This window comes from Phascolarctos cinereus, unplaced genomic scaffold, assembly GCF_003287225.1.
Source record: "Phascolarctos cinereus isolate Bilbo 61053 unplaced genomic scaffold, phaCin_HiC Scaffold_5;HRSCAF=322, whole genome shotgun sequence".
NCBI classification, from domain to species: Eukaryota; Metazoa; Chordata; class Mammalia; order Diprotodontia; family Phascolarctidae; genus Phascolarctos; species Phascolarctos cinereus.
The window spans coordinates 258,898,844-258,926,019 of NW_027555958.1; the positions used below are offsets into that span (position 1 = coordinate 258,898,844).

General features: G+C 34.9%; 2 protein-coding genes across 11 annotated transcripts in view; one reads left to right on the forward strand and one right to left on the reverse strand.

The window, feature by feature from the left end:
• The window catches only part of FOXK2 (forkhead box K2), a 121,367-nt gene extending 115,780 nt beyond the window's left edge, over window positions 1-5,587 (forward strand). For all 3 annotated transcript variants that reach the window (XM_020987537.2, XM_020987536.2, XM_020987535.2), the window contains one exon: window positions 435-5,587. In XM_020987537.2, coding sequence (XP_020843196.1) covers window positions 435-631 — 197 coding nt within the window. In that variant the 3' untranslated portion in view covers window positions 632-5,587. The remainder of the gene's footprint in view (window positions 1-434) is intronic.
• WDR45B (WD repeat domain 45B) overlaps window positions 695-27,176 on the reverse strand; it is a 91,901-nt gene continuing 65,419 nt past the window's right edge. For 3 of the 8 annotated variants that reach the window (XM_020987538.2, XM_020987542.2, XM_078155759.1), the window contains 2 exons: window positions 26,540-26,661; window positions 24,408-25,937 (listed from right to left, as the gene is read on the reverse strand). In XM_020987538.2, coding sequence (XP_020843197.1) covers window positions 25,831-25,937; window positions 26,540-26,661 — 229 coding nt within the window. In that variant the 3' untranslated portion in view covers window positions 24,408-25,830. Of the gene's footprint in view, window positions 783-2,270; window positions 2,342-24,407; window positions 25,938-26,539; window positions 26,662-27,176 lie in introns of those variants that run through there. The other 5 variants (XM_020987539.2, XM_020987544.2, XM_020987541.2 and 2 more) reach the window with 5 other exon arrangements.

Here is a 27,176-nt window from a genome sequence, read left to right on the forward strand (position 1 = left end):
TGTTTTATAGCTGAGTAAGTAACCAAAGTCAACTGTGTCAATTTAAAAAGTCTTTCTTTCTGGTTCTCATATTTTTAATTCTGGTGAATACTTTATTCCACATGGCCACTGGAATATGAGACAGTTTTTCAGTAAGGAGCTAAAAGTCTATTCCCACAACTCAATGTTAGCTTAGGGAAATTTATACTGTCAAGCACTGAAGTGGAGCAGCACAAACCTTTGTTGGAGAAACCTGGCACACAGCTCTTTGAAAATTTTTTTTGGATCGTGTTTTATAAGACCCATGCATATTAAGGATCATTTCTGGCCTTTCATTTGAAGTACTCTGTAAGGTAATGACTTTATGGGTACTGGTTTCCCTAGCCAGGCAAGTGATAAAAAGAATCAATTATTTAAGGATGTGTGATTATTCTAACTCCTTAATCTCTCTGCAGCTGCTGCAAGTCCTTTACATATATTGGCAACCCATGCATCAGCGTCAGCATCACTGCCAACCAAACGTCAGAATGGTGACCAGTCAGAGCAGCCAGAACTGAAACGTATCAAAACAGAAGATGGGGAAAGCATAGTCATCGCTGTGAATGTGGACACACAATCTTCAGCAGTGAGGGAAAAAAGCATCCAAAACTAAAAACTCTGATTTCTTTTCATATTTAAAAAAAAAGTTTTTTAATCAACTCTGTGGTGCCAAAAGGAGACATTTAACTTAATACCTAAAATGTTGGAACACGTTCTCACCCAGTGGATATATGGGCCCTGTGATCAGACTTCAATGTTCAGCACTGAAAAACAAAAATGAAAACACAGGTGGCCTTATAACTCAGTAATTTAAAAACAAAATTTGAACTAAAAAACACAAACATCTTGTTCTAAAGGCTGTGAGGTCCCCTCCCTACTGAACGATCTGTTGTTACAGAGTTGGGGAGAGCTGCAGCTTTTAAACTTAAATAATAAAAAACAAAAACACTTGATTAAAAATTTTAAGGACTGAGTATCTCAGTGTAACGACAGCATGATAAGCGCTTAGTGTAAACTGTTTCAAATGATTGTATATTCCTTAAAGGGAACAGAGGCAAGGAGCCATTTCCTCCATCTTGGCAGCTAGCCTTTCACAATGATCTAGCCAGTGCAGTTGTTGATAGATATGCAGTATTTTGTTGTTCACATGTGGAATTTTTGAAGTGTACTTTCATTTCTTTGAAAAATATTGGGGTCTTTTGACATTTCAAATCACTCCATTTAAACTATGGAAACTTTGGAATCACAATACTTTTCGTGTGAAATTTAGTTTGGTTATAAAACACATTCGACACAAAAAAAGATTTTTTTTAATTGATGGAATGATTTCCTTCTATCTGTCCTGTTAATGTTCAGATGAAGCTACTTTATTACATCTGCAAAATTTTTTTTTATATTTTAGCAGTTGCCTGATAAATTTAATCCAATTTTATCAAAATGTGTAGTGATCAAATGCTTCTTTGGGCTTGCATGTAACAGATTAGAAATTCCAGTGTAAGTGAGCCATTAACTGATGTAAAGAACTGCTATAATTTTGACCAGAGCTGCACTTAACCATTTCTCTTTTTTGCTACCTTTGGCTGTTTGTCACTTTGTGTTGACTTTGATTGTCCCTGGCATATTTTTTCCAGTCTAAGTAAAACAAGTCTCACTTAGTATCTGTGTATGTTTAAAATGACAGAACTATTCTGCTTCATTTAGAAAAAAAATACAATCTTTTATCACAGGTATCTTAAAGAAAAGATCTTGTCAGAGAAAAATATTCAGTATTTTTAAGCTTAAATATTCAGCACCAGGAGGAATTAATCTGACCAGTATGTCAATAAAACTGTTAATATTTTAATTGTCCTTAATTACCAAATGTCCTATGCCCTCCTGTTTGGTATCTCCATTAAAGTAGCTGCTGTGGTTTTTGAGCAGATGCTACATGATAATAACAGGATTCACATATATGTGTGTGTGTGTGTGTGTGTGTGTGTGTGTGTGTGTGTATATATATTTTATATATATATATATATACACACACACACACACATATACATATATATATGTATATGTATGTATTTTAAATGTGTTCTATAGTTGACCATTTAAACTATCTTGCTAATTTTCTAATTTGCAGCAGGAGATTCCAAGCTATCTTTACATTTTGAATTCAAAACTAAGGCTGATTTTTCCTCCCTAAAAGATTTGATTATTTGGAGAAAGAAATAAAAGATCAAAGAGTGAGAAAGAAGGATGAATTATCATACCTCAGCCCACATGCCTTCCAAAAGGAAAAAGTTTGTGGATCTCTTGGCATTTGGTGCCTTAGAGTTGATAACTGTGGGAGCAGAAGATGACACTTTGGCCTTAATTTTGAATTTGTTGAGTTGTTTCTGTAATCATCATAACATTATCTATTTAAATGTAGTTACTTCAGTATTTAATTACCTTTTCTTAAAAGAGGAGGGAAAAAAACCCTGTATTTTCCTGATGGACTAAAACGGCTCAGAATGGTATATTTAGGCAGTTTTGGAAAGTCATTATTTACCTGAAGACCAAATATGATAAATCTGTACTAAGTATCGTGTCAATCCACAACATGGGGATCACAATGTTACTGCAGACAAATGCATATTAAAAATTATGAAAAATTACTACATACTAGCTGAATTTATAACTCAGCCATTTAAAAGACAGTAATAATAAAAATAAAATCCAGCATATGAATGAGGCCTTTTTGTGTAAGAAGCAGAAAAAATGTAAGTTAACCAAAAGCCAGAAAAGGTGTCTGGCTTAGATATGCCTCTTCAAAGCACTCTGTGGAATACTATGGCATGTTGGTCCTTTTTTATTTTACCTTTTTTTCACCCAAAAGGTTTACAGTTTAAAGAATAATCATCTGAATGTAGACTTACCACATTAGAGTATTATTCTGGGAAAATATGTGTAGCTTTGCACTTCAGCTATTATCTATTTAATCATACCAAAAATGAAGGCAGATGGAGCCATCCTGTGAAACACCAGAATTTGGAATATCTAGGTAGATAAATCTGAAAGATGAATCATAGTTGGGCATTTTTTGGAAAGATTTTAATCACTTGAGGTCTATATGGTACTGGAAATATACTTCTAGAACATACATTGAGGTTTGTAGCTATGCCATCTTATCATCTACATCCACATCTTCCTAGTAGAGACCCATGAGCTGGGTTTAAATATCTTTTAATTTTTCTGTCTCAGCCTCACAGCTATGCCTGAGCCTAATGTACAGACCTGCTTTGGGACTAGAATGATTCTTGTAGAGTATTCCTTAAGGGATTTTTTAGTTTCTGTACTTTAAACAGATAAAAGGGGGGGGAAATGTGTTTTTAAAAATGTTTCTAAATCTGGACCAAATAGCTCATTTTTAAAATGTGAGGATTCCAAACTGGCCTTCTCCCCCACCTTCTGCTTAATGCCTTACTGATTAGGCCTTATGGGCATATTAAGACAAAGTAGAAGAAAGCCATGGGCTAGCAAGCAGCTACTGTATCCCATTTTGGGTCCTGTTCACTGTGTTAGTTATTAAATTGGGTTGTATAACAGTCAAAGGTTTAATACCTGTTTCTTCTAGATGATTTCTACACAGTAACCCTCAAAATAAGACTCAAAATCTTTTATCTCATCTTCTAGTCCCACAGAATGCAACCTCATACTTCAGAGGCTGCCATTACTTTACAGGTCTACCACTAAAGCAGATTCCTAGTTTTACCAAATGTTCATATAGTCAGTTTTCAATTAGCCAAATGTAATTAGACTATGCATGCTGGATCTCAGGATTGCTCTGTCCTGTTACCCAGCAAGTTTCTGAGCTACCTCAGTATTTATAAATTTCATTTTAACATAGTCCAGAACCTGTAATTTTGAAGGCAAATGTGCTAACAAATTTAACTCCAGGTTAAATTTGGGTTACTTATTGATGCTGTTTGTATTAATATGGTTGTTATAATTGTCACATGACAGAAAAACAGTGTATACTGGCTAGCTACTGACTAAGGAGTCAGGAATTGGATCCCAGGGACAGCAGATGGCACATTCTGCCATTGTAATCTCACAGGGGTTGTTACTGCAGTTTTGGTGAACAGACAGGATAAAGGTAGTAACCCTATTTAAGTAGGAGAGGGAAGAACACTCGAGTCTTGTACTCATTTCTAAATATTATAGTTGAGGGAGACGGGGCAGTAAATTTAAAGAAAAAAACCTACTAGGAAGCTTTAGTAGAATGTTGTACCCACTAGTAGCTAATAGCCTTAGCCCAGAAGGTGGTTGGAAAAGATGGGGAAGCACTCAATTTCTACTGATTGCCTCTATGCAAGTCCACATCTTTTTAACTGATAACTGAGATTGAATCCATGTAGGGCTACCATGATTTCAATCAATCAGACGTAACTACTAACTAGATAGCTCAAAGTTATCTAAAAGATAACTAATCTAAAAGATATCTAATTTGAGCATAATAATGCATAATTTATGCAAGCCAACTTATGCTCAAAAAGACTTTTCTATATTTTTTCGAAAGTGAATTTTGGTATTCCTAAAGTGGTTCGGATCTATACTGCACAATAAGCTAAGGCTGTGATTATTCAGCTACCTTGTTAGGATTGTAGAAAAAGGACCAGGGTAGAGACTAATGTTTGTCAAAGCAGTCAACTAAATCTTTTGGAACAGATGAACCTATTAATTCAATGCTGAAGGATTTGAGAATAAGGTTTTGTACTGAAGCTTTTTAGTCTTTGCCCAACCATCATCATTGCCCAAACATCTAACCCTACTGGATCTTGGTGTTTCAAGTTATGAGATCTTCTAAGTGTGTTTGTCTTCTAAGACTGTTCTGGGGGTTTTTTGGTTTGGGTTTTTTTGGGTTGTTGTTTTTTTTTTGCTGGCAAAAGACAACATGGGTTTTGGGCTCGACAGTCTGCCCTTGACTTAATAGTACAGTCTATGATCTTATGTAGTAACAAAGGGTTGTGCAAGTTAGATTCCAGGAAAGGTCATTAATGTGATTACGTATATAATACTTGAAGGAGCTATGATTTGTCAAGGTAGATGATGCATATTATTGATGCATATCACAACAACCCCCTTCAATACAGGTTTTCATGGGTTGCTGTGGCCAAAAATATTCAAACTGTATTATCTGAGCACTACTATATATGTAATATTGCCTGGGAAATTATGTGTAATAATCCTAATGGCTTTATTTGAAGGAAGATGCTTACTCGGCCAACAGAGATAGTGAGGTTGGAAGAGAGGGAAGGACTTGTAAGTAATATGAAGTAATAGTAATAGTGTAAAGCATAGGGATGTGAAAGGAACCCTTGTGATAATTCAAGGTTTAGACAGTTTATCACACTTTGTTTATGTTTATCAGCATTGGTCTTAAAGGTTTCACTGTGCTGCTTATTGTATCCACTAACTGTTCTAAGCTATCTCGATGATTACAAATTTCATTAACATTAGCCTAAGCTTGTTATTTTTATCATATGATGCACTCCTGTCTATGCCAATGTTCATGTTAATAGCAATAAAGTATACCATAATATGGGTCACTGGTGATCCCTAATCAACCATACTAAGTGGGGAATAGCTTACCCACCCTTCCTTTGTTCTCATGACCAAGTGAGGGGCTTGGCATCTTCTTCTCTACCCTATACCCTTGCTTTTTTCCATATAGTAGGATACCCATGGAAAAATGAACACCAACAACAAAATCATCCCTGTAATTACTGCAAAATGGTCTTGGCCTAGAACTCCAAGAGAACCATAAATACCACAAGGTTCAAAGGACTTAGAGCTATGCAGCTCTAGGGAAGCGGAAAGATCTGAATTGTTCTTACTAACTAGAATGGTACTGGAAATATCTCCTTTCCTTCAGGGATATTATTTGTATTCTTTTTAACTAGATTTCACTTGTGCAGATGAAAGGGACTACTGTAAATAAGACTACTGTAAATAAGCTGTATTATTTTCAGCATATGAACTAAAAGTGGGCAGAGAGCACTGTGCTAGGTACTAGAGATAAAAAGTTTAAATAAGATATACCCCCTGCCTAAATGGAGTGTAAACTAATGGTAAAATTAATAGTGAAACTAATAAAATGAATGCAATCTTTACATTATAGTGTGACCACATTTCTTTTTCCTTTAAGAAGTAATGCTATGGGGGGGCAGCTAGGTGGCGCAGTGGATAAAGCACCGGCCCTGAAGTCAGGAGGACCTGAGTTCAAATGCGGCCTCAGACCAAACACTTGACACTTACTAGCTGTATGACCCTGGGCAAGTCACTTAACCCCAAGTGCCTTAAAAAAAAATAATAACGCTATGTAAAATAACTAGATCAGGCGTCAGAACCAGCATTCTAGTCTGCTACTTATTCTCTCTATAACCTTGGATAAGTTATTTCATCTCCCATGTTTGCATGACATATAAAATAAAGAGGGAATAAAAGAATTACCTTAGATGATCTTACAGGTAATGTTACTTTTAACATTTTAAGTTTTCATTTTCCTTTCAATAAGTTAAGACTATAAACACATATTCTGTTTGTCAATTTACTAATAACACCAACTAGAGGCAGAGGCTAGATGGTGAAGGAGAACTCTTTCAACATTCCCCTCCAAACAAGTCTAAAATAACCCATCATTTTGGCAGAGCCAGAAAAAAAAAAGTCAGGGTGAAACATTTTTCTAGACCAAGACAAGTTAGGAGGTTGGCAGAAGACGTCTGTGATACTTGGTTAGGGCTGACCTGGAGCACACCTAGCAGCACAAGTGGGCCTTGGAGGTGGCAGTAGAAGCAACTTTGAGAGCCTGCAACCCAGAGTCAGTAAGGGGGTAGGTCAACTGGTCAGGAAGAGATTGGTCACAGGACCCTGTTGCATTAACCATACATATTTCAGTTCCTGGGTGGAGAACTGGTGGACACAGGAGAACTGGGGCCATACCTCTCCTAGGATCATACCACCCTGGAAGCACTAAAAAGCTTACAGACCCTTTAAAGAAACTGAAAATAGCAGCTGAAAAACCTGAAGCTTGGGAAAGTGCCTCAACCCCGCTCTGGGAACAGAGCTTAACTTTAACATAAAGTTAAAAGTCAAGAAACAGGTTGGAAATATAAATAAGCAACAATGAAAAATGGACTTGACCATAAAAAGTTACTACAGTGACAGGGAAAATCAAAACACATTAGCAAGACATGAAAACAAACTCTTCAAAGGGAAAAAAAAATGCAAATCAGACAGAAGGCCAACAAGAATTCCTGGAAGGGCTAAAGTAAGAGATTAGTGTGGTAGAGGAAAAAGTGAAAAGAAATGAGAATGAAGCAAGAAAATTAAGAAAAGAGAATTAATAGTTTAATAAGAGATGCACCTAAAAAATTCTGAAGAAAGTTAACACCTTAAAAAAATTGAATTGGTCAAATGAAATTCACTGGAAAAAAACTCCTTAAAAAGTAACTAGCCAGGGGCAGCTAGATGGCGCAGTGGATAGAGCACTGGCCCTTACAGTCAGGAGGACCTGAGTTCAAATGTGACCTCAGACACATAATACTCACTAGCTATGTGACCCCCCCCAAAAAAAAGTAATTGGCCAAATGGAAAAAGAAGTACAAAATTTCACTGAAGAAAATAATTCCTTAAAAATTAGAATTAGGCAAGTGAAAGGTAATGACTCTTTGAGATATCAAGAAACAAGTCAAAAGAATGAAAAAATTAGAAGAAAATCTGAAATATCTCATTGGAAAAACAACTGACCTGGATCAAGGAGGGATATTTTAAGAATTATTGGACTACCTAAAAGTCATGATCCAAAAGAGCCTTAGGGCAGCTAGGTGGCGCAATGGATAGAGCACTGGCCCTGAAGTCAGGTCTCAGACCAAACACTTGACACTTACTAGCTGCGATTGCCTAAAAAAATCTAGTTTTTAAAAAAAATGAGCCTAAACATCATATTTCAAGAGGAAAACTGCCCTGACAGCTTAGAACCAGAAGGTAAAATAAAAACTGAAAGAACCATCAATCACCTCCTGGTGATCCTAAAATGAAAACTCCTAGAAATATTATAGCCAAATTCCAAAACTCCCAGGACAAAAAGAAAATGTTGCAAGCAGCCAGAAAGAAACTATTTGATACCATAAAGGCATAGTCACCATCATACGAGATTTAGTGGCTTCCATGTTGAAGGAGCAGAAGGCTTAGAATATGATATTCTGGAAGCCAAAGGAATTAGCCCTACAACCAAGAATCACCTACCCAGCAAAACTTAGGTGGGGACAGGGTGGGAAATGGACATTTAATGAAACAGGACTGTCAAGCATTCCTGATGAAAAGATTGGAGCTGAGTAGAAAGTTTGATAAACACAAGACTGAAGAGAAGTATAGAAAGATAAATGAAAGATTTAATAAGGGACTTAATATAGTTAAACTGTTTATATTGCCATGTGGGAAGATGATACATGTAACACTTAAAAACTTTATCACTATTAGGGCAATTAAAAGGAGGGAATGGGTGTGAGTCAATTTTGTTGAGATGATCTCCAAAAACATGAAGGTGTGAAAAAGGGATGCACACTGGTAAGTGAAGGAAGCATGAAGAATGGGGAAAATTATCTCACATAAAAGGGGCACACAAATACTCAAACTGTACTCTCATCCAGTTCGTTCAAAGAGAGAATAATACATATACACCCCACACTCAGTTGGGTGTATCTGTCTTACCCAGTAGGAGAGGGGGCAATGAAAAGGAGGGCAGATTAAGAGAGGCAATGTTCAGAAGCAAAACAGACTTGAGGAGGAATATCTGAGGAGGTGGGAAGAATAAACCAAAACAGGAAGGAAGGAAATATACTGTAATTATAACTGTGAATGTAAATGTGATGAACTCAATCATAAAGCAAGAGAATGTATTAAAAACCAGAATCCAGAATAAAACCAGGATACATTGTTTACAGGAGACACACTTGAAACACACACACAGAGGCAAAATAAGGGACTGAAGCAAAATCTATTATGCGTAAGTTGAAGTAAAAATGCCACCATCATGATCAAAGCAATAGGCCTAATTAAAAGACATAATCAGGGAAACTACATTTTCCTAAACAATACTAAATATATGCACCAAATACCATAGCATCTAAATTCTTAAAGTAAAAGTTACAACATGAAATAGACAGCAGAATTATGCTAGTGGGGGACCTCAATTTGCCCCTCCCAGAACTTTATAAGTTTAACCATAAAGTTTAAAAAAAGTTACAGAGATGGTTTTAGATCATCTAACATAAGACCTCTAGAGAAAAGTTGAGTGGGAATAGAAAAGAGTATACTTTTTTCTTAGCTGTGCTTGGCACCTTTACAAAAACTGGTGATGTTATTAGAGCACAAAAACCTCACAAATAAATGCAGAAAAGCAGAAATGTTAAATTTTCAGACCATGATGCAATAAAAAGCAGAGATTAAAAATTAATAGGAAACTAAATAATCTAATCCTAAAGAACAAGTAAGTCACAGAACAGATCACAGAAATAATTTAAAATTTCACTACAGAAAATGACAATAATGAGACAACATACCAAAATTTATGGTATGCATAAATTTTAAAAAAAGTAAAAAAGAGCAGATAAATGAAAAAACAAAAGTTTAAAAAGATCAGAGGCATGAAAATTAAAAAAATAAAATCTAGAAAAAGAACAAATTAAAAATCTCTACTTAAACACCAGATTGGAAATCCTGAAAAAGGAGAGACTAATAAAATTGAAAGAGAAAAAAAACCCCACTGAATTAATAAAAACTAGAAACTGGTTTTGAGAAAAAACAATAAAATCGATAAACCATTGCTACACTATTCCACTCTCCAGACAGATGCTGAGATTCTCTGGCCAAAGCAGAGGAATGTCTTGATTTATCTGAATGGTGATTTAATCTTTAAAAAAAGAGAAGAACTAATGAGGAGAACCTCTATTCTGGACCTGATTCTTAACAAGGAAGAAGTTACTGCTGGTGTAAAAATCATAAGAACCTTGGGAGCATCTTAGAATTTGTGATAACAAATTCTAACATGCATGCTAGGTTTTTGGAAAGCAGATTTCAAACTTTTCACAAAAAGGATAAATGGGTATTCTAGCCCATGGATTAAAATTCTGCAAAGAAAACTTCAAAAATAAAATCACAAAGACACAAAGAGCAATCATATTTCAAGAAGTCATGAGAGAAAACTGCTGAGCTCAGAAAAAAGCTTAGAACTCAGAGGGTAAAGTATAAATTGAAAAGGATCCACTAGTCACCTCATGAAAGAAGTCCTAAAGAAAACTATATTATTCTTATATTATAACCAAAATCCGGAGTTCCCAGATCAAAGAAAAAATACTGTAAGCAGCTAGAAAGAAAGAATTCAAATACCAAGGAAACACAGCCAGGATCTCAAAAAGATTTGGCAGCCATCAAAATAAAGGAGCAGAAAGCTTGAGGTATATGATATTCCAAGATAAAATATCTCAGCTTACAAGCAAGAATAACTTGCTTGTAATATATAATAACTAGCAAAACTGAGTATAGGCATACCTCAGAGATAATGTGGGTTCAGTTCCAAACCACTTCCATAAAGTGAGTCACATGAATTTTTTGCTTTTGTGTTGCATATAAAAGTTACTTTTATACTATGTATTTAATCCGTTAAGTGTGTGATAGTATTGAGTCTTTTTAAAATGTACATAATTAAAAATACTTTATTACTAAAAAATGATAACTATCATCTGAGCCTTCAGTGAGTTGTAATCTTTTTGCTCATGGAGATTGCTATTGCCTCAATGTTGATGGCTGATAATTGATCAGAGTAGTGGTTGCTAAGGTTGGGGTGGCTGTGGCAATTTCTTTAAAATAAGACAAAAATGAAGTTTGCCACATCAGCTGACTCTTCCTTTCACTTGAACATTCAGAGGCTTTATTAATTAGGGTTATTAATTGACCTATTGTATCTTCGGGAACATGGAGCCCCAAGGAGACAGACGGAGACAGAATGGCCAGTCAGTGGAGCAGTCAGATATGTGTCAACTAGTCAGCAGTCACGAAACATTTATTAAGTTAGCTGTCTTTTATGGACACAATTGGTGGTGCCTCAAAACAATTACAATAGTAACATCAAAGATCACAGATCACCATAATAGATATAATAATAGTGAAAAAGTGAAATATTTCAAGAATTACCAAAATGAGACACAGACATGATATAAGCATATGCTTTAGAAAAATAGATAGATTTGGATGGCATAGACTTGCTCAATGCAGGGTTGTAAAATATGCATCTGTGAAGCACAATAAAGCAAAACACAATAAAATGAGGTATGCTATAGAGTAATCCTAGAGAGAAAAATGGGACTTTAATGAAAGAAGCCTTCCAAGCATTCTTGAAAAAAGAAATAGCTGAGAAGAAAATTTAACATATAGACACAAGATTTAGAAAAATAGGAGTGAGCAATATTAAAGGACTAATCAAGATTTAAACTGTTTACGTGCTTACATGGGGAAACAATCAGTGTATCCCCCAGGAACTCTATCATCATTAGAAGTCATCAAATCTGATTAGAAAGCAGAGCTGGGAATGATTCTGTTATGTCTGGTGATCTTAGAAGAATGAAGTCGGAGAAGGGAGGGGTGAGGGAGAAGAATGGAGATAAGAGAAGTCTACATAGCAAATGGGGGGAAGCAGGCACCACTTGATCCTCATTCATCTAAAACGGTGAAAGGAGGGAAGAATGTGCATACCCATATATGCTGTTGGTACAGAAGTACATTTTACCCAACAGGAAAAAGGTTAAGGGAAAGGGAGAAAATTATTGAGAGAGTAGTAAATTAAGGGAGGGATAAGTAAAAAACAAAACAAAATCTTAAAAGGGAAGAAAGGGGTAAAAGAGAAAGGTAAAGGACATATGAGAATAGGACAGAGAGAAATAAAAAGTTAGCTATCTTAATGTGAATGTGAATGGGATGAACTTATGCATAAAATGAAAGAAAACAGCAGAATGGATTGGAAACCAAAATTCAAAAATATGCTGCTTACAAGAAACACATGTGAAGCAGAAAGAAACTTGTAGTTAAAACAAGGGCTGGAGCAAAACAAACAAAAAAAGCAGAAACAGCAATCATGACCTCAGGCAAAAAGCACCAACAAAAATAAACCTAAGAAATAAGCAAAGAGACAAAAATATTCATAGCAGCTCTTTTTGTGGTGGCAAAGAATTGGAAATTGAGAGGATGCCCATCCATTGGGGAATGGCGGAGCAAGTTGTGGTATATGAATGTGATGGAATACTATTGTGCTATAAGAAATGATGAACAAGTTGACTTCAGAAAAACCTGGAAAGACTTGTACGGTCTGATGCTGAGTGAAGTGAGCAGAACCAAGAGGACTTTGTACACAGTAACAGCCACGTTGTGCAATGACTAATATTGATAAACTTAACCCTTCTCAGCATTACATGGATTAAGTCATCTCCAGAGGCCTGATGATGGAAAATGCTATCCACAATCCAAAGAAAGAACTATGGAAGTTGAATTGCTATCATTTTTTTTCTCTTCTGTTGAGTTTTGTTTCCTCTTTCTGATGGTTCGTCCTATTGGTTTTAATTTTTACTTACAACATCACTAATGTGAAAATATGTTTAATAGGAAGGGGGAGAAAAATTTTAAACTCAAAACATATGGAAGTGATTGTTGATAAATCAAATTAGTAAAATTTAAAAAAATAAAAAAATAAAAGTACAAAGGAAATACCAAGAGGAAAAAAAAATAAGCAAAGAGGCTATAATGAATATCAATACTAAATATGTATGTATCAAACAGCATAGCATCTAAATTCTTTAACTTATAGGGAGAAAAAAACAGGAAAACTAATTTTTGGCAGGGGAAGGACCTTAATTTATCCTTCTCAGACTTAGAAAGATATGATTAAAAAAAGAAAAAAGTTAGCCTTGAATAGAATTTTAGAAAAGTTAGGAATGACAGGCCTCTGGAGAATAATGAATAGGAAGAGAAAGAGGTATACCTATTTTTCAGCTATGAATGGCATCTTCACAAAAATTACGTGTGTATTAGTGCATAAAAACTTCACAAATGCAAAGAAGGAAAAATATTAAATGCATCTTCTCTACTATAATGCAATAAAAATTACATTCAATAAAGAAGAAAAGATCAAAAGTGAATTGGAAACTAAATAACTTACTCCTAAAGAATGGGAGGATTAAAGAACAAATCATATAATTTCCTTAATGATGAGACAACATACCAAAATTTTGGGGATGCAGCCAAAGTAGCACTTGCAGGGAAATTTGCATCTGTGAACATTTTCATCAACTATAGAAAAAGCGGATTACCAAATCTGACCTGCAGCAACAACAAAACAAACAAGCAACAAGAACAAAACTCCAGAAAACCAACAATTTAAAAATGCCAAGTAAACATGAAGATAGAAATCCAGAAAACCAAAGATGAGATTGACAAAACTGAAAATTTTTTTTAATCAAAGTAATAAAATTAGGAGCTTGTTTTGGGGAAATTAATAAAAAAAAACCACTAGCCAATTTGACTTTCTTTTAAAAAGAAATTAGTAAAGCAAAACTATTAAAAGGAAAAGGTAAACTCACAACCAATAAATTGTAAAAGTAAAAGAAATTGCTGGGAGCTGTTCTGTCCAACAATATGCCAATAAAATTGAACAACTTAAAGAAATGCATAATTATTTACAAAATTATAAAGATTATCAGTGATAAATAGAGTTATTTAAATAATACTACATTAAAAGAAAATTAAGAAGCCATAAATAAAACTCGAAGGGAAAAAACCCCAAGACCAGAAATATCTACAAACAAATTTTTGGTGTGAGGGGATAATGGGCTTGGGGAAGGGAATAAACATTTGAATAGTTAGTACCTATTATATGACAAGGCACTATGTTAGTTGCTTTTACAAATATTCTTTCATTTGTTTTACCAAACATTTTACAAAAAAACAATAACTTCCAATACTATATAAACTATTTGGAAAAACAGGAAAAGAAGGGGCCCCATCAAATTACTCCTATGACATAAATATGGTCTTAATACCTAACACAGGGAATCAAAATAGAGAAAGAAAACTATAGACCAATTTCTTAATTTTAAATAAAAATATTAGCAAGGAGACGATGACACTATATCAAGATCTTATACTACAAGACCAGCCTGGATTTATAGAAGGAATGGTTCAATAGTTAGTTCAATAACAGAAAAACTATAAATTTAATTGACCATATTAATAACAAAAACAACAAAAACCATGACTATTTCCCCAGATGCAGAAAAAGCTTTTGACAAAATATAACACCTGTTCTGTTTTTTTAAAAATAAATAAGAATAAACAATAGAAAGCAGAAGAATAAATGGAGCCAACATTATCTGTAATGGAAACAAACTAGAATCCATTTCATTAACATCAGCAGAACAACAGCAGTAAAACAAGGATGTCTGTCCATTATCACCATTATTATTCAATACTCTAGTTCAATATTGTACAACATCATACTATAGGTTATACCTATAGCAATAAGAAAAAAGAATAAATATAGGCAAAGAGGTTACAACTACCCCTTTTTGCAAGTGATATGATGATTTACTTAGAGAACCCTACCATTTCTGTATATTATCAATAAAATCCAGCAAGAAGAAATAGAAAAATTCCAATTAAAATAGCAACAGAAAATTCTTGGGAATTTCCCTTCAAAGACACACTGAGACTATATAAATATAATTACAAATCGCCCTTAATGCAAAAAAAAAAAGCACAACTAAATAACTGGAAAAATATTAATTGCTCATAGCTAACCTGAGCTAATATAATAAAAATGACAATAGTGCCTAAATTAATTTACTTCTTCAGTGCCATGCCAATCAAAGTAACAAAGATTTTACTTTTAAAAGTCAGAAAAAATAATAACAAGATTCACCTAGAGGAACAAAAAGCCAAGAATATCAGAGAAATCAAGGGGGAAGAATTAGGGGAATGGAAGGGAAAAGGCCTAACAGCACCTGATCTCAAAAGTGAAAGTTGTCAAAAGAGTTTGGTACTGGGTAAGAAATAAAGTTCGATCAGTCAAATAGATTAGACATATACTGAAGCAAATAAACATAGTAAACTAGGTTTTGATAAATTCAAAGACCATAACTATTGGTACAATACCTAACTATTTAACAAAAACTGTAGGGAAAACTGGAATATGGCCTGGAAGAAAGTATAGAGCACATCTCATACTGCATACCAAGATCACCTCCAAATGGGTACAGAAAGGGTAACAAAGCAAATTTGTGAAGCAACTACCTTATCAGATCTATGGATAAGAGTTCAAAACCAAAAAAGAATGGCCAATTAAAGTTAAACAATTTTAACTGCATAAAACTAAAAAAAAAAAAATTGGCCAAACAAAGCCAAAGCAGTTAAAATTAGAAAAGATGCAGGAAAATAGGGGGAGAAATCTTTGGAGTACGGTTTTCTGATAAAGATCTTGTTTCTAAGATATATAGGGAACTAAGTCAAATTTATGAGAATAAAAGTCATGCTTGAATTGATTAATGGTCAAAGGATATGAACAAGCAGTTTTCAGAAGAAATCCAAGCTATTAATAGTCATATAAAAATGTTCTAAATCACTTAATAATTAGAGAAATGCAAACTGAAGCAACTCGCAGGTTCAACCCCTCATACTGCCAAAGTTGAGAAAAAAGGAAAATGAGAAATGTTTGAAGGGCTATGGGAAAACAAGAACTTTAATGCACTCTTGTAGAGATGGCAACTGGTCCAACCATTATGGAAGGCAATTTGGAACTATTTCCAAAAAGCCATTAAACTCTGCATATCCTTTGACCCATGGATATCACTGCTAAGTCATTGCTAACCTAAAAAAGATCAAAGAAAAGTACTCATATGTAAAAAATACATATGTAACAATTCTTTTTGTGATAGCAAAGAGTTGGAAATGTAGAGGGCACTTATCAATGGGGGAAGTGCTAAATAAAATACAGTATATGAATATGATGGATATTATTGGTAGTAAGAAATGAAGGCAGGGGCAGCTAGGTGGCACAGTGGATAGAACTCTGGCCTTGGAATCAGGAAGACCTGAGTTCAAATCCAGCCTCAGACACTCGACACTTACTAGATGTGTGACCCTGACTGCCTCCCCAAATTCAGTTATGTTTATAGTTTTCCTAATTAAAAAAAAAAAGAAATAATGAAGGGAATGGTTTCAGAAAAACCAGGGAAGAATTGTATAAATTCAGGCAAAGTGAGCAAGCAGAACCAAGAAAACAAAGTACACAAAAACAATTTTGTAAATATAATCAACTTTGAAACACTTAGGAATTCTGATCTACACAATGACCAACCAAAATTCCAAAGCACTTATAACGACACATAGAAAGCTGAAACACTCAGAGTGCTGACTGAAGCATGTTTTCTTTGCTTTTAAAAAAAAAATGGGGGGGATATGAAGAGTGCTAGAATTTGTCTTGTATTGCTATACCGATTTGTAATTGGTTTTCTTTTTCTTACCTTCTCAGAGGGCAAGAGAGAAGGCAGACAGAAGGAAAGATTTTGGTGCTGAAAAATAAAATTGAATTTGAAAAAGAAAAGAAAAATTCACAAACAAATGAAAGAAGCATTAAATGTTTCTTACTGACTATAATGTAATAAAATTATATTTAATAAAAGCCCTTTTAGGAAAAGATTAAAAATTAACTGGAGAATAAACAATTTAATACTAAAGAATGGATGGGCCAAAAAAACCATGTTAAAAAAATCAATAATCTCCTTAAAGACAATATACAATTTTTATCTCTAAACACTTTCAGCAATAACATAAAGAACAGATCAGCTAACTGAGCATGCATCTAAAAAAATGTAGGAAACCAACAAATTAAAACTCCCAGATTAAACATCCAGCTAGAAACCCTGAAAATCAAGACAGATTAGCAAAACTGAAAGAAAAAAAAATACACTGAATTAATCAATCTGGGTGCTGCTTTTTTAAAGAAAAAAAGCAGATAAGCCTTTAGATAACTGATTTTTAAAAAGAAAGAAAACCATATTACCAATATCAAGAAGAAACAAAAACCAGTTAGGAGCTATTTTGCCTAACTTTATGCCAATAAAACTGACAATAAATCTAAATAAAATGCATGAATATTTTAAAAAATATAAATTACCAGAACAGAATAAGAAATAGAAGCCTTAACCCTATTCTTACCTAGAAAAAGAAATTGAAAACTCTATGAATGAATTCTCAAAGGAAAAAGAAACCCAGGACAACATGACTTACAAGCAAATTCTACCAAACATTTAAAGAATTCCAATTCTACAGAAATGGTTTGAAAAAATAGATAAAGGGGTTCAACCAAATTCTTCCTATGACACAAATATAATCTTGATACCTAACACAAAAAATCAAAACAGAGAAACAAAACTATAGACCAATTTCCTTAATGTTGAGGTAAATATTTTGAATAAAATGTTAGCACACATCACAGCAATATATTACAAAAATCATACACTATGTCTAAGCTGGATTTGTACCAGGAATTTAAGGCTGGTTCAATATTAGGAAAACTACAAACATAAAAATCATATGCTTATATCAATACATGTAGAAACTTTTTTTGACAAGATATTTTTATTAAAATATTTCTGTTAAAAAAAACTAGAAGCATCAGAATAAACTAAGTTTGCCTTAAAATGAAAAACAATATCTATCTAAAACCAAGAGGCAGCATTATCTGTAATTGGGAAAAGTTAGGAGGCTTTCCAATAAGATCAGCAGTGAAGCAAGGATGTCCACTATCACAACATTATTATTCAATGTACTAGAAATGCCATTGCTATAGCAATAAGACAAGAAAAACTAAAAGAATAAGCATAGGCAAAGAGAAAAGAAAACACTAACTTTTTGCAGATATGATGGTCTACTTAAACTAGAGTCACAAAAAATAACTGAATCAACAGCTTCAGCAGAGTTGCAGGATATAAAATAAACCAACACAAATAAATCATCAGTATTTCTGTTTATTACCAACAACATCCAAGAGGAAGTCACAGACATTCCATTTAAAATAACAGACATTTTTAAATATTTGGGAGTCTTACCTGCCAAGACATGAAACTATATGAGCACAGTTTCAAAACACTCTTGATACAAATAAAGATCAAAATAAATGGAAATATATTGCTTGTTTCTAAGCTAAACCAATATTATAAAAATGACAATGCTACCAAAATTAATTTACTTATGGAATGTCATGCCAATTAGACTACCAAAGAATTATTTTATACAGTATAATAACCAATAGCAACCACAGTTCCAAAGGACTTCTGATTGAAACATTCTATCTCCAGAGAGACAGCTGATCAACTCAGAGTGCAGACTGAAACATTTTTTCTTGCTTTTTGTCCTTTTCCCCCCCTTCTTTTCTTTCTCTCTAATATGGCTAATGTGGAAATCTGTTTTGACTATCCACATGTATAATTAGTTTTGTTTCTGTCACCTTTTCAGTCAGTGAGATTTGGGGAAGTTGGAAGGAGATAATTCAGAAATGAACATAAAAGTGAATTTTAAAATATTTTATAAAAGAACTAATGGTATGTTGAATGTGGAGGCAGGCAGAATTGTCAGAGAAACGCCCAATGCTTTCAAGTTTCTGTGACTGGGAAAATTACAAAATTAGAAGTCAGTTTCTAGCGAAAAGGCACATTCATTTTTTTTGGCTGTTGAGCTTACAATGGAAGACATTTGAATGGAGCTGGCCAGCAAAGTTGTAGGCTAAGGGGAGTTATGATGTATATTCCATGCTGATGCTGATCTAAGTAACAAAACACTACAATACATCTAGAGAAGGAAGTTAGATAGGTAAGAAGTCTTCTGGTTGGGAAGAAAAACAGTTAGCATTTATGTAGCACTTGTAGGTTTGCAAAGCACCTTATATGTAATGTAATCCAATTTGATCCAATGGAGCTAAGGTGCTAATATTATTGCATTTACAGATGAGGACACTGAAGCTGAGAAAGATTAAATGACTTGCCTAGGATCCTGCAACTAGAAAGGGCATGATGCAGTCTAGCACTCTATCCATTATGCCACCTAGCTGACTTTTAGGGTTTCACATAACCTTGTGGAAGATATGGAACTCATGTCTATCTGTAGCTCAGGCCTTATCAATCTCTTATACCTGGAAAACCAAGGTGCTTAAAGCCAAGAGAGGTGCAGGCTACAGAAACCAGTTTTCCCTTGGGAAAAAGGGACAAAGCAGGAAGTATAGCAAAACCTTCTTTCTGTTAAACTGAAAGCAAGTCATCAAGATGTATACTTAATTAACTAACAACCACTTAATTCCCTCTTCAACTTTGGGGCATATACTGTCTACGTACAAGATAGGATTATTTCCTACTTTAGCAGGAAGTATTACTAGGAAGCTCCTGAGTAGGCCAGAATTTTGTCACAGTAGTAGGGTCCTTCTTGGTCCCAAGTGCCTCACATCTCTTTCATAGTGCCTTGCCCTTGGGCAGGAAAACTTGCTGATATCCTGTCTTCCTGCTCTCAAACTTACTGCTTTCCTGACAAATGTCATTTGAATACATATGCATCTGGACCCTATGTATGGGTCTGCTGCAAATCCACTATATAAACTAATGCCTTGAGTTTCCTGACATGCTGTGGGACTCGGTCCCAGCTTCGTCCTCCTTTTCTGAAACTCAGCTGTAAGGTGCTAAACCAAGTATTTTTTTTTTAACTTGGGGGGCACAGAAGAGACAAATCACTCTCAAGTATTAAAGTACCTAGGGAATCCACAAACATCAACTTTATCATCCCCATTTTACAGGTGAGGTAAGAACTATGTGTATAAAGCTTAGCAGAAGAAAATGTCCCTTTTGGATAGAGCTAGGATTTTGTTTATAAGAATTCATAAATAATCCTTGTTTTTTTTAATAGAAAAAGGCATAACTGACCGGAGCAGATTCAAAATCCAAGACTGTTTTCCATGTCTAAGGAAAAACTTAGCCAACTGGCCCTCACAGCCACCGTCCATATGGAAGCAACTCCCTGAATCACAGGCAGAATATCTAAAAGGACATCAGTCCCTTTTTATAGGGCCACACTTAACAAATATATCTGTAAGTAGCCAAAAATCAGTCAAACTTCCTCCAATCACATTTGAGATGCTTCTTCCTTGAACTTCTTCTGCCTTCAAGAATTTTGTAAACAATGATTTCTCAGTTACACATTCACAGCCTTTCCAAAAACATTTTTCTTAGAAACAGTATGACAAAAGATGTTTAAAATAGGGAACCAAACTTTTGTAAAATTTAACAGAATCTTAAGAATTTTCACAGAGTTCCTGGTAATGTGGTAACGCTTGTTTAATTGACACACCATACAGACTCTTAATGACCATGTTAGCTTTCTTAACTCAGGTCCTTTATTCTTTGTGATTCTCTGCATCAAGCAGTGATACCCCTGTGCAGTGACTTTAATACTCAGTAATGTACATATAAGGGAATCTGATTTGTTTTTCTTTTCCCCAGAACTAAAATAAACCTGCAATGGATCTATGTTATTTTGTGCACATGCTCAAATGTGGCCACTATTTAAGAAACAAATATCAAATCTTTCCAATTCATAGGGGAAGGGAAACCACTTTGCAGTTTTTGCAACTCAGAAAACCTTGGGAATTAAATCTTGCTATTTTGTAGAATTGCTCTGAGTCTGTCACCTCCTTGGTAGAAATATACTCAAGATTCCAAGATTTTCTTCTAGTTCCTCTGGTAAGGAAAAGTACTAAGAATAAAGAATATATGTGTTGGAAAACTAAGTCAATTTGTCATCATGGAAAACCCAAATCTTGATGGTTTTCTACTTTTTTACATAAAAGTAATGAAGTTGGTTTGTTCATATGTACTCAGATTTAAAAGGCTGATTTAAAAGATCCAAGTGATATTGACTTCAAAGCTTCTTTGAGCTGCACAAGGAGTCATGTAGTTATGTCTTTATTTTGATCCAAATGTTACCTAGTTCCATGCTGCAACATGGATTGTTTCAAGAAAGCAATGTACCTTTAAAGAACATTTGTTTGTTACTACTGAGAATATTCAAAATAATGTGCCCCAAAGTCTCAAGGTGATTTCCACAGAAGCACGCCACAATTTTTCAGCAATGGCAAGAATGTTATTGAAGTAATTATATATCTTTGAAGAGGTCTTCTTTAAAAGAATTTTATTCATTTAAACGAATAAAAAAATCTGGGATGCTCATAAGATGACATAGAGATTAGCAAGGCATTTTGCACACATCTGACTGGAGCTTCACATAATAATCTTGCGAGGTGTAAGAAGGGAAGTGTTCTAATTTAACAGATAAGGAAACCAATTCAGAGAGATAAAGTGGCTTGTCCAAGTTAGTAATGATTACCGATGGCATTTATGTATCATTCTACATTAGCAAAGCATTTTACAAGTATTGTCATTTTATCCTGATAGCAACCATGGATAGTAGGTGTTATTATCCTCTCCACAGCTCTTGCCCAGTCATAGCTTTTCAGGGGCTTTAGGGTTACATCTGAAACTGGAGACTTTCTGAGCCCAGGTCCAACAGGCAATCACAGTACCTCCCAGCTGCATCTTATGCTCTTCTAGCTTGTTCTTTTCATTTGTTAAATCTCTAAATTGACTTCAAGTACTAATGTTTTCCATATTGTTACAAAACAAAGTTCAGATGGCTACAATGTAAATTCTCAATGATGGAAGCTGCCTTGGTCTCCAGATTCATCATCCTTCTAGTGTACCATCCTTCTGGTAAGGAAGGGGTAGCTAGTGGTTAATGATTATTTATTTTCACTAATCTTTGGATCCTGAGTAAGCCTGATATCTAGTTTCAAGCCTTTTTTCATAATGTTTCCCCACTACAGGAGAGATCTAGAACCTATTCTTCCCTTGTTCAAGTGTCATTTAAACCCTCCCACCATACACACACACCCCATTTTAAAGATGAGAACATTAAAGTTTAGGATCTACTGCCACCCTCAAATCCACTTCACCTGGCTTGTAGATTTAAAATTAAAGTCAATTTTGAGGGGCCTGGGCTTTAAGGTGACTATAATGAAACAAACTTAAATCAGTGTTCCTTCCTTAGCAGCAGATTTGAAAGTTACTTCCTAATTGAAGACAAGGTCTTCATGCTAGAACAGGCCTATCTTATGATGGTGCACAGAATCAGAATAGTATACACACTACTGAGTCAATGAATATTTATTAAGTGCCTACCATGTGCTAGGAACTGTAATTAGCCCTGGGGATTTAAAAAAAAGCCAAAAAAAAAAGTCCCTGCCCTTGAGAAGCCCACAATCCAATGGGGGTGACAACATGCAAACAACTATGTACAAGCAAGCTGTATATAGGATGAATAGGAAATAATGAACAGAGGATAAAGTAGAATTTAGAAGGACTGAGAAAAGCTTTCCCATAGGAGAGAATTTTAGCTAGGACTTGAAGCCACCAAGAAAGCCGGAAAGTGGAAAGGGGGAGAGAGAGCATTCCAGCCATGGGGAACAAACACTACCCACAACTATATATCAGAAATAGAGACAGGAATGGATCTATAATTTCATTGGCATAAGAACCTTGAAGGTGAGGAAACTCCCTCAGCCAATGCAGGTCAGCACTTTCTCTATAACTTAAATCTTAGTGAGTAGCTTGCACACTAAGAGATGAAGTGATTTGTTCAGGGTCACACAGGCATTATGTGTCAAAGGCAGGAAGTGAATCAAGGTGTTTTTGACTTCAAGGCCAATTCTCTATTTACTACACCAGAGGTGTCAAATACAGATCCCACCACACTCCCAACTCCAAACTAAAGCAGATTAAAATGTAATTGGGAAATATTCAACAAAATGAATAACAGTACAGGAAAACATAGATGAGATCACATTTTAAAACTAAGTCAATATGCAGCCTGCGGGATCATTTTAGAGGGGTTTAATAGCTCCATTTCCACTTAAGTTTGAACCACTGCACCACATCACACTTTCTCAAAAAAAAAAAGCACAACTGAGTTCAGAAAGAGTCATGGAAACAAACAGGAAAATGACTGTCTTATTAAATTTAACACAGCAAAAAATTCAACTTTACATTTTAATCTAAAATCAGTCTGTCAACTAGCCATTATTAAGCACCTACTACAGGCCAGGCCCTGTGAATACAAAGACAGGTAAAAGACAAGTATTTGAAAAAGACAGGCCCTGCTCTTCAAGGAGTTGACAATCATTTCAGGAGTATTTATATGTTGTTCTGACATGATTACTAAATTTAGAATTAAAAAATTCTCTTTAGCTACATGGGAGAGAAAAGGGCACAGAATAATTTTATGGCCACCAATAACGTCTGCCTGGACAACAGTCTCTTTCTGTCTCAAATTCTCTCCTTGCTTTCAATACATCATTCATACTGGTCCTCACTAATTTGTCTACCTTCTGGCTTCCTATAACTCATGCTCCCATGCCTGGAATGCCCCTGGATTCTTTTCATATGTAGATTTCCCACCCATTCTTTAAAACCCAATTCAAATGTCATCTCTTTAAGGAAGCCTCTAACCACTCAGACTCCACAAAGCATTGTTTGGCACTTATCTCCTATTATAGTTATTTATGTCTTCTATCCCTCAATCAGCTTGTAGCTCCATGGGCATTTGTGACACACATACAATTTTGAAACTTAGCTCTGCTATTTTATCAGGCTAACCTTGGGCCAGTCACAACTTCTCTGGGTCTCAAATGGTTCATTTAACCACCTTCATTTCACAGATGAGGAAACTAAGTTCCATTCTAATTCCAAACAAAAGATCCTAAGCTATTTGAGGTAGTTAACAATCCACCTAACACACCTAGAGCTACTATGTGCTATTCCAAAATGACAATCCTTCTCTCACCTGTAAGACACACACATGAAAAAGTAGTAGATTAGGTTGCTGTACTTCCCTGAAGAACCATACCAGGATAGCTGAGAACATGTTAAGATATATCTAAAAGTGTTACTGGCCACTCTTCTGGGAAGGAAGGAGAAACTTAAGATTGGTTTGTGTTTTATCCAAGACTGAAAAAGCAATTTCTATTAATGGAAACAGATCTTCAAAATTCTGGTTTCTAGATATCTTAACTTTTCTGCCTTCTCCTCACAGAATTCAACCCAGCCATTAATCTACATGTTTATTCCCAAAGTGTAGAATCTAAACAGAGTCTACTAAAACATGAAAAACATATATCATCTTGGTTTTGATCATGTGTGATATCCAAGTTTCCCCGAACCAGAAAAGAGTACAACAAAATTAATCATTTTTATTTAAAAGAAATGTTACAAATAAATGTGCAAAATGAATTTTCATGATTAAATCCACACAAAAGGAACATGCATACTTTACATAAAAGTTAGTCAATATAACATGACACTGTCAAGAATCAGGCAAAATGGAAAGACCTCGCAGGTACAGATCTTTTAGACAAAGTGAGATGTGAAACCGGGAACACATAAAATTAAGTCTCAAGGTAATTTACAATCAAGCAAAACCTTACATAAGCAGTGTTAACAACACAGATCCCATAACAATATTCTATTTTAGTTCCAAAATGCTATGTGCCTTTCGTTTCCAAAATAATTAGTGTGTAGCCACTTTTATAACAGTGCGGAAAAATGATGTTACAGGGAAAGGTAACAGTGAAGTACCCAAACTAAGCACCAACAGAAATATAAATGAGTTTCATACACTCTTGCTCACTCTCTTTGGAATGCAGCAGTATGGCATCACTGGAATAAATGCCAAATCTTACTGTCTAAACTGAAAGTCACTGATAAGAACTTCTAAAAAAATCTGTTTTTGATATTTTGTTCCACTTACTCTGTTTTTCCCTGAAATTAAGATGGATTCACTCTCCTCAGGGCTGTATTTCTATCTGAGGAGAAATTACTCCTGTCAGCAATAAGCCTTAGCAAAGTTGGAGAGTCTGTTCTAGCTTCTGTATTAATGTTCCTAACTCCATATACCAACATTCAAAGTCAGCACATGTGTATACATGAATAAAACAAACCTAAAGACCTGCACTGGTGACTTTAAGTAGAGAAAGAATTCAGACTGCAATTGCTAAAGCATATTTTGTGTATTTTTCCTCTTTGTGTTTTTAGATCTGAAGAAGGAATGCATTTCTTCTGTACTAAGGCAAGCTGCTGGTTTTCCTATTCTATTTAAAATCTTGTTACACTACAAGAACTAGTATTTACATAAATAGTTCATTTCCCCACCAAAAGGCTCAATGAAAAGGATGTAAGCTATTGCCTAAACAAATGTCAATATCCGAACTAGTCCAATCCCCTGTACAAAACTCCTGCTTGTTTTGGTACAGAGGGTACAAATGAACTTGTAAAGCTAACTTCATCATTAGAATAAAGAAAATAAACCAAGAAAAAGCTCAAGCTGTTGAAAAACCACCTGAGTGCTCACCCTGGCACACTGATTTGTTTCCTTTTCCATTCATGCGAGAAATGTGAGGCCTCACTTATAAAAGGAAATCAAATAATGGTACGTTACTTCCCAACCAAGACTCTTCCTGGTTAGTTCCCTGGAGCCTGTTCCTCAGTGAGGCCTACATTCCACCAGAACTGGGGAATACTACAGGTTAGTATTGAGTCCTCCAAGTGTTGCAGAATAACTCAGCAGTACTTCAGTCCAAATACTTCTCTTGCAAGGTCAAAGCTTGTCATCAGTCATTTCTAGAAATTGAGCATAGACATCACGGGAACATTCTCCTTTTTGATTGAATAAGAACTTGTAATAGCTGCCATCCGCACAGATTGCTAAGGAAAAGGAAACCCATTTTATCTGATTTTTCTTTTAAAAGTCTAAAGCATATTACTTTCTTTTTCAAAACTGTAATTGAAAACTATAAATTAAAACACTACTGTCTTGGGAAACTAAATGCTGGTCTCAAAGAATTATCAGAATAGACCCAAAACCATCTCTCACTACACCAAATCTACTCTAATGAACACTTTTTTCCTTTAAGCTACGCAGCTATTGTAGTTTCTTTGAAGGAAAACTGAATACCCAACTTGTAGGAAAATATTTTATCTGGTATCAGACCACTTTTATAGAACTCACATGATGAAGTTATCTATGAATTTCCTAGAGAAATACTGAGAGCAGTTAGGTGCTTATACCAAATATAATTCTCCAAACAATACATTTTGAAAGGCTCTGACTGAATCTACAATGGAGAAGCAGGAAGGATAGGTACTGAAGATAATTTCTTTTAGAGCTATAAGACCTTTACTTGTTAGATAAAAATCAAAAACTGACTGTGGGAGAAAAACTTAATGTGCTCTCTCGGTTAAAGAGAAGGTAGTTGGGGAATTTTTTTTTCTCTAAACATACAAAGACACTTCTAAAAGAAACTTACCTATGACAGCATTTGGCTCTGTTCCGAAGGCACAAATGCATGGAGAGCCTGAAGGAACCTGAAATTTGGAAAAACTCCATTTGGAACTGAAGTATTTTGGAAGAAAACTGGCTGATGCCAAACTGGGAAGGAGGAGGGGAAAAAAGTGATCAGATTATCATATTACATTATTAAAGTTATTCAGAACACTTACGATAACTGAAAAATCTCACCCATCTAAACCCAGAATGAACAGATTAAAGTGCTTTCTAAATCTAGTACAGCCAGTAAAGTGATTTCAAAATAAGGTTTAGAAGTTTAAAGAAAAACATTCTACTTTTACATCCTGCTCTTCTGTAATCAACGGAGAAAGAAAGAGATTGTTTTTGGGAAAATGCTGGGTTTTGTGATATAATCGGAGAAGAAAATGTTGAATGGAGCAGAAGTAACAAGCTACAAAATTAATCTTCTGGATCCAACCTCTCCCATATCACAGAAACACACTCCTAAGTGAAAATCAGGAAGTCTTACCAATAAATACTCTATCCTAGGAATCCAAAAACAGTTAACCCTTGCACCAACTAGTTTATAGAGGAGCACAGAATTTAGAGGTGGAAGTGACGTTTGAGAGCTTCTATTCCAAATCTCAGAAGATAAC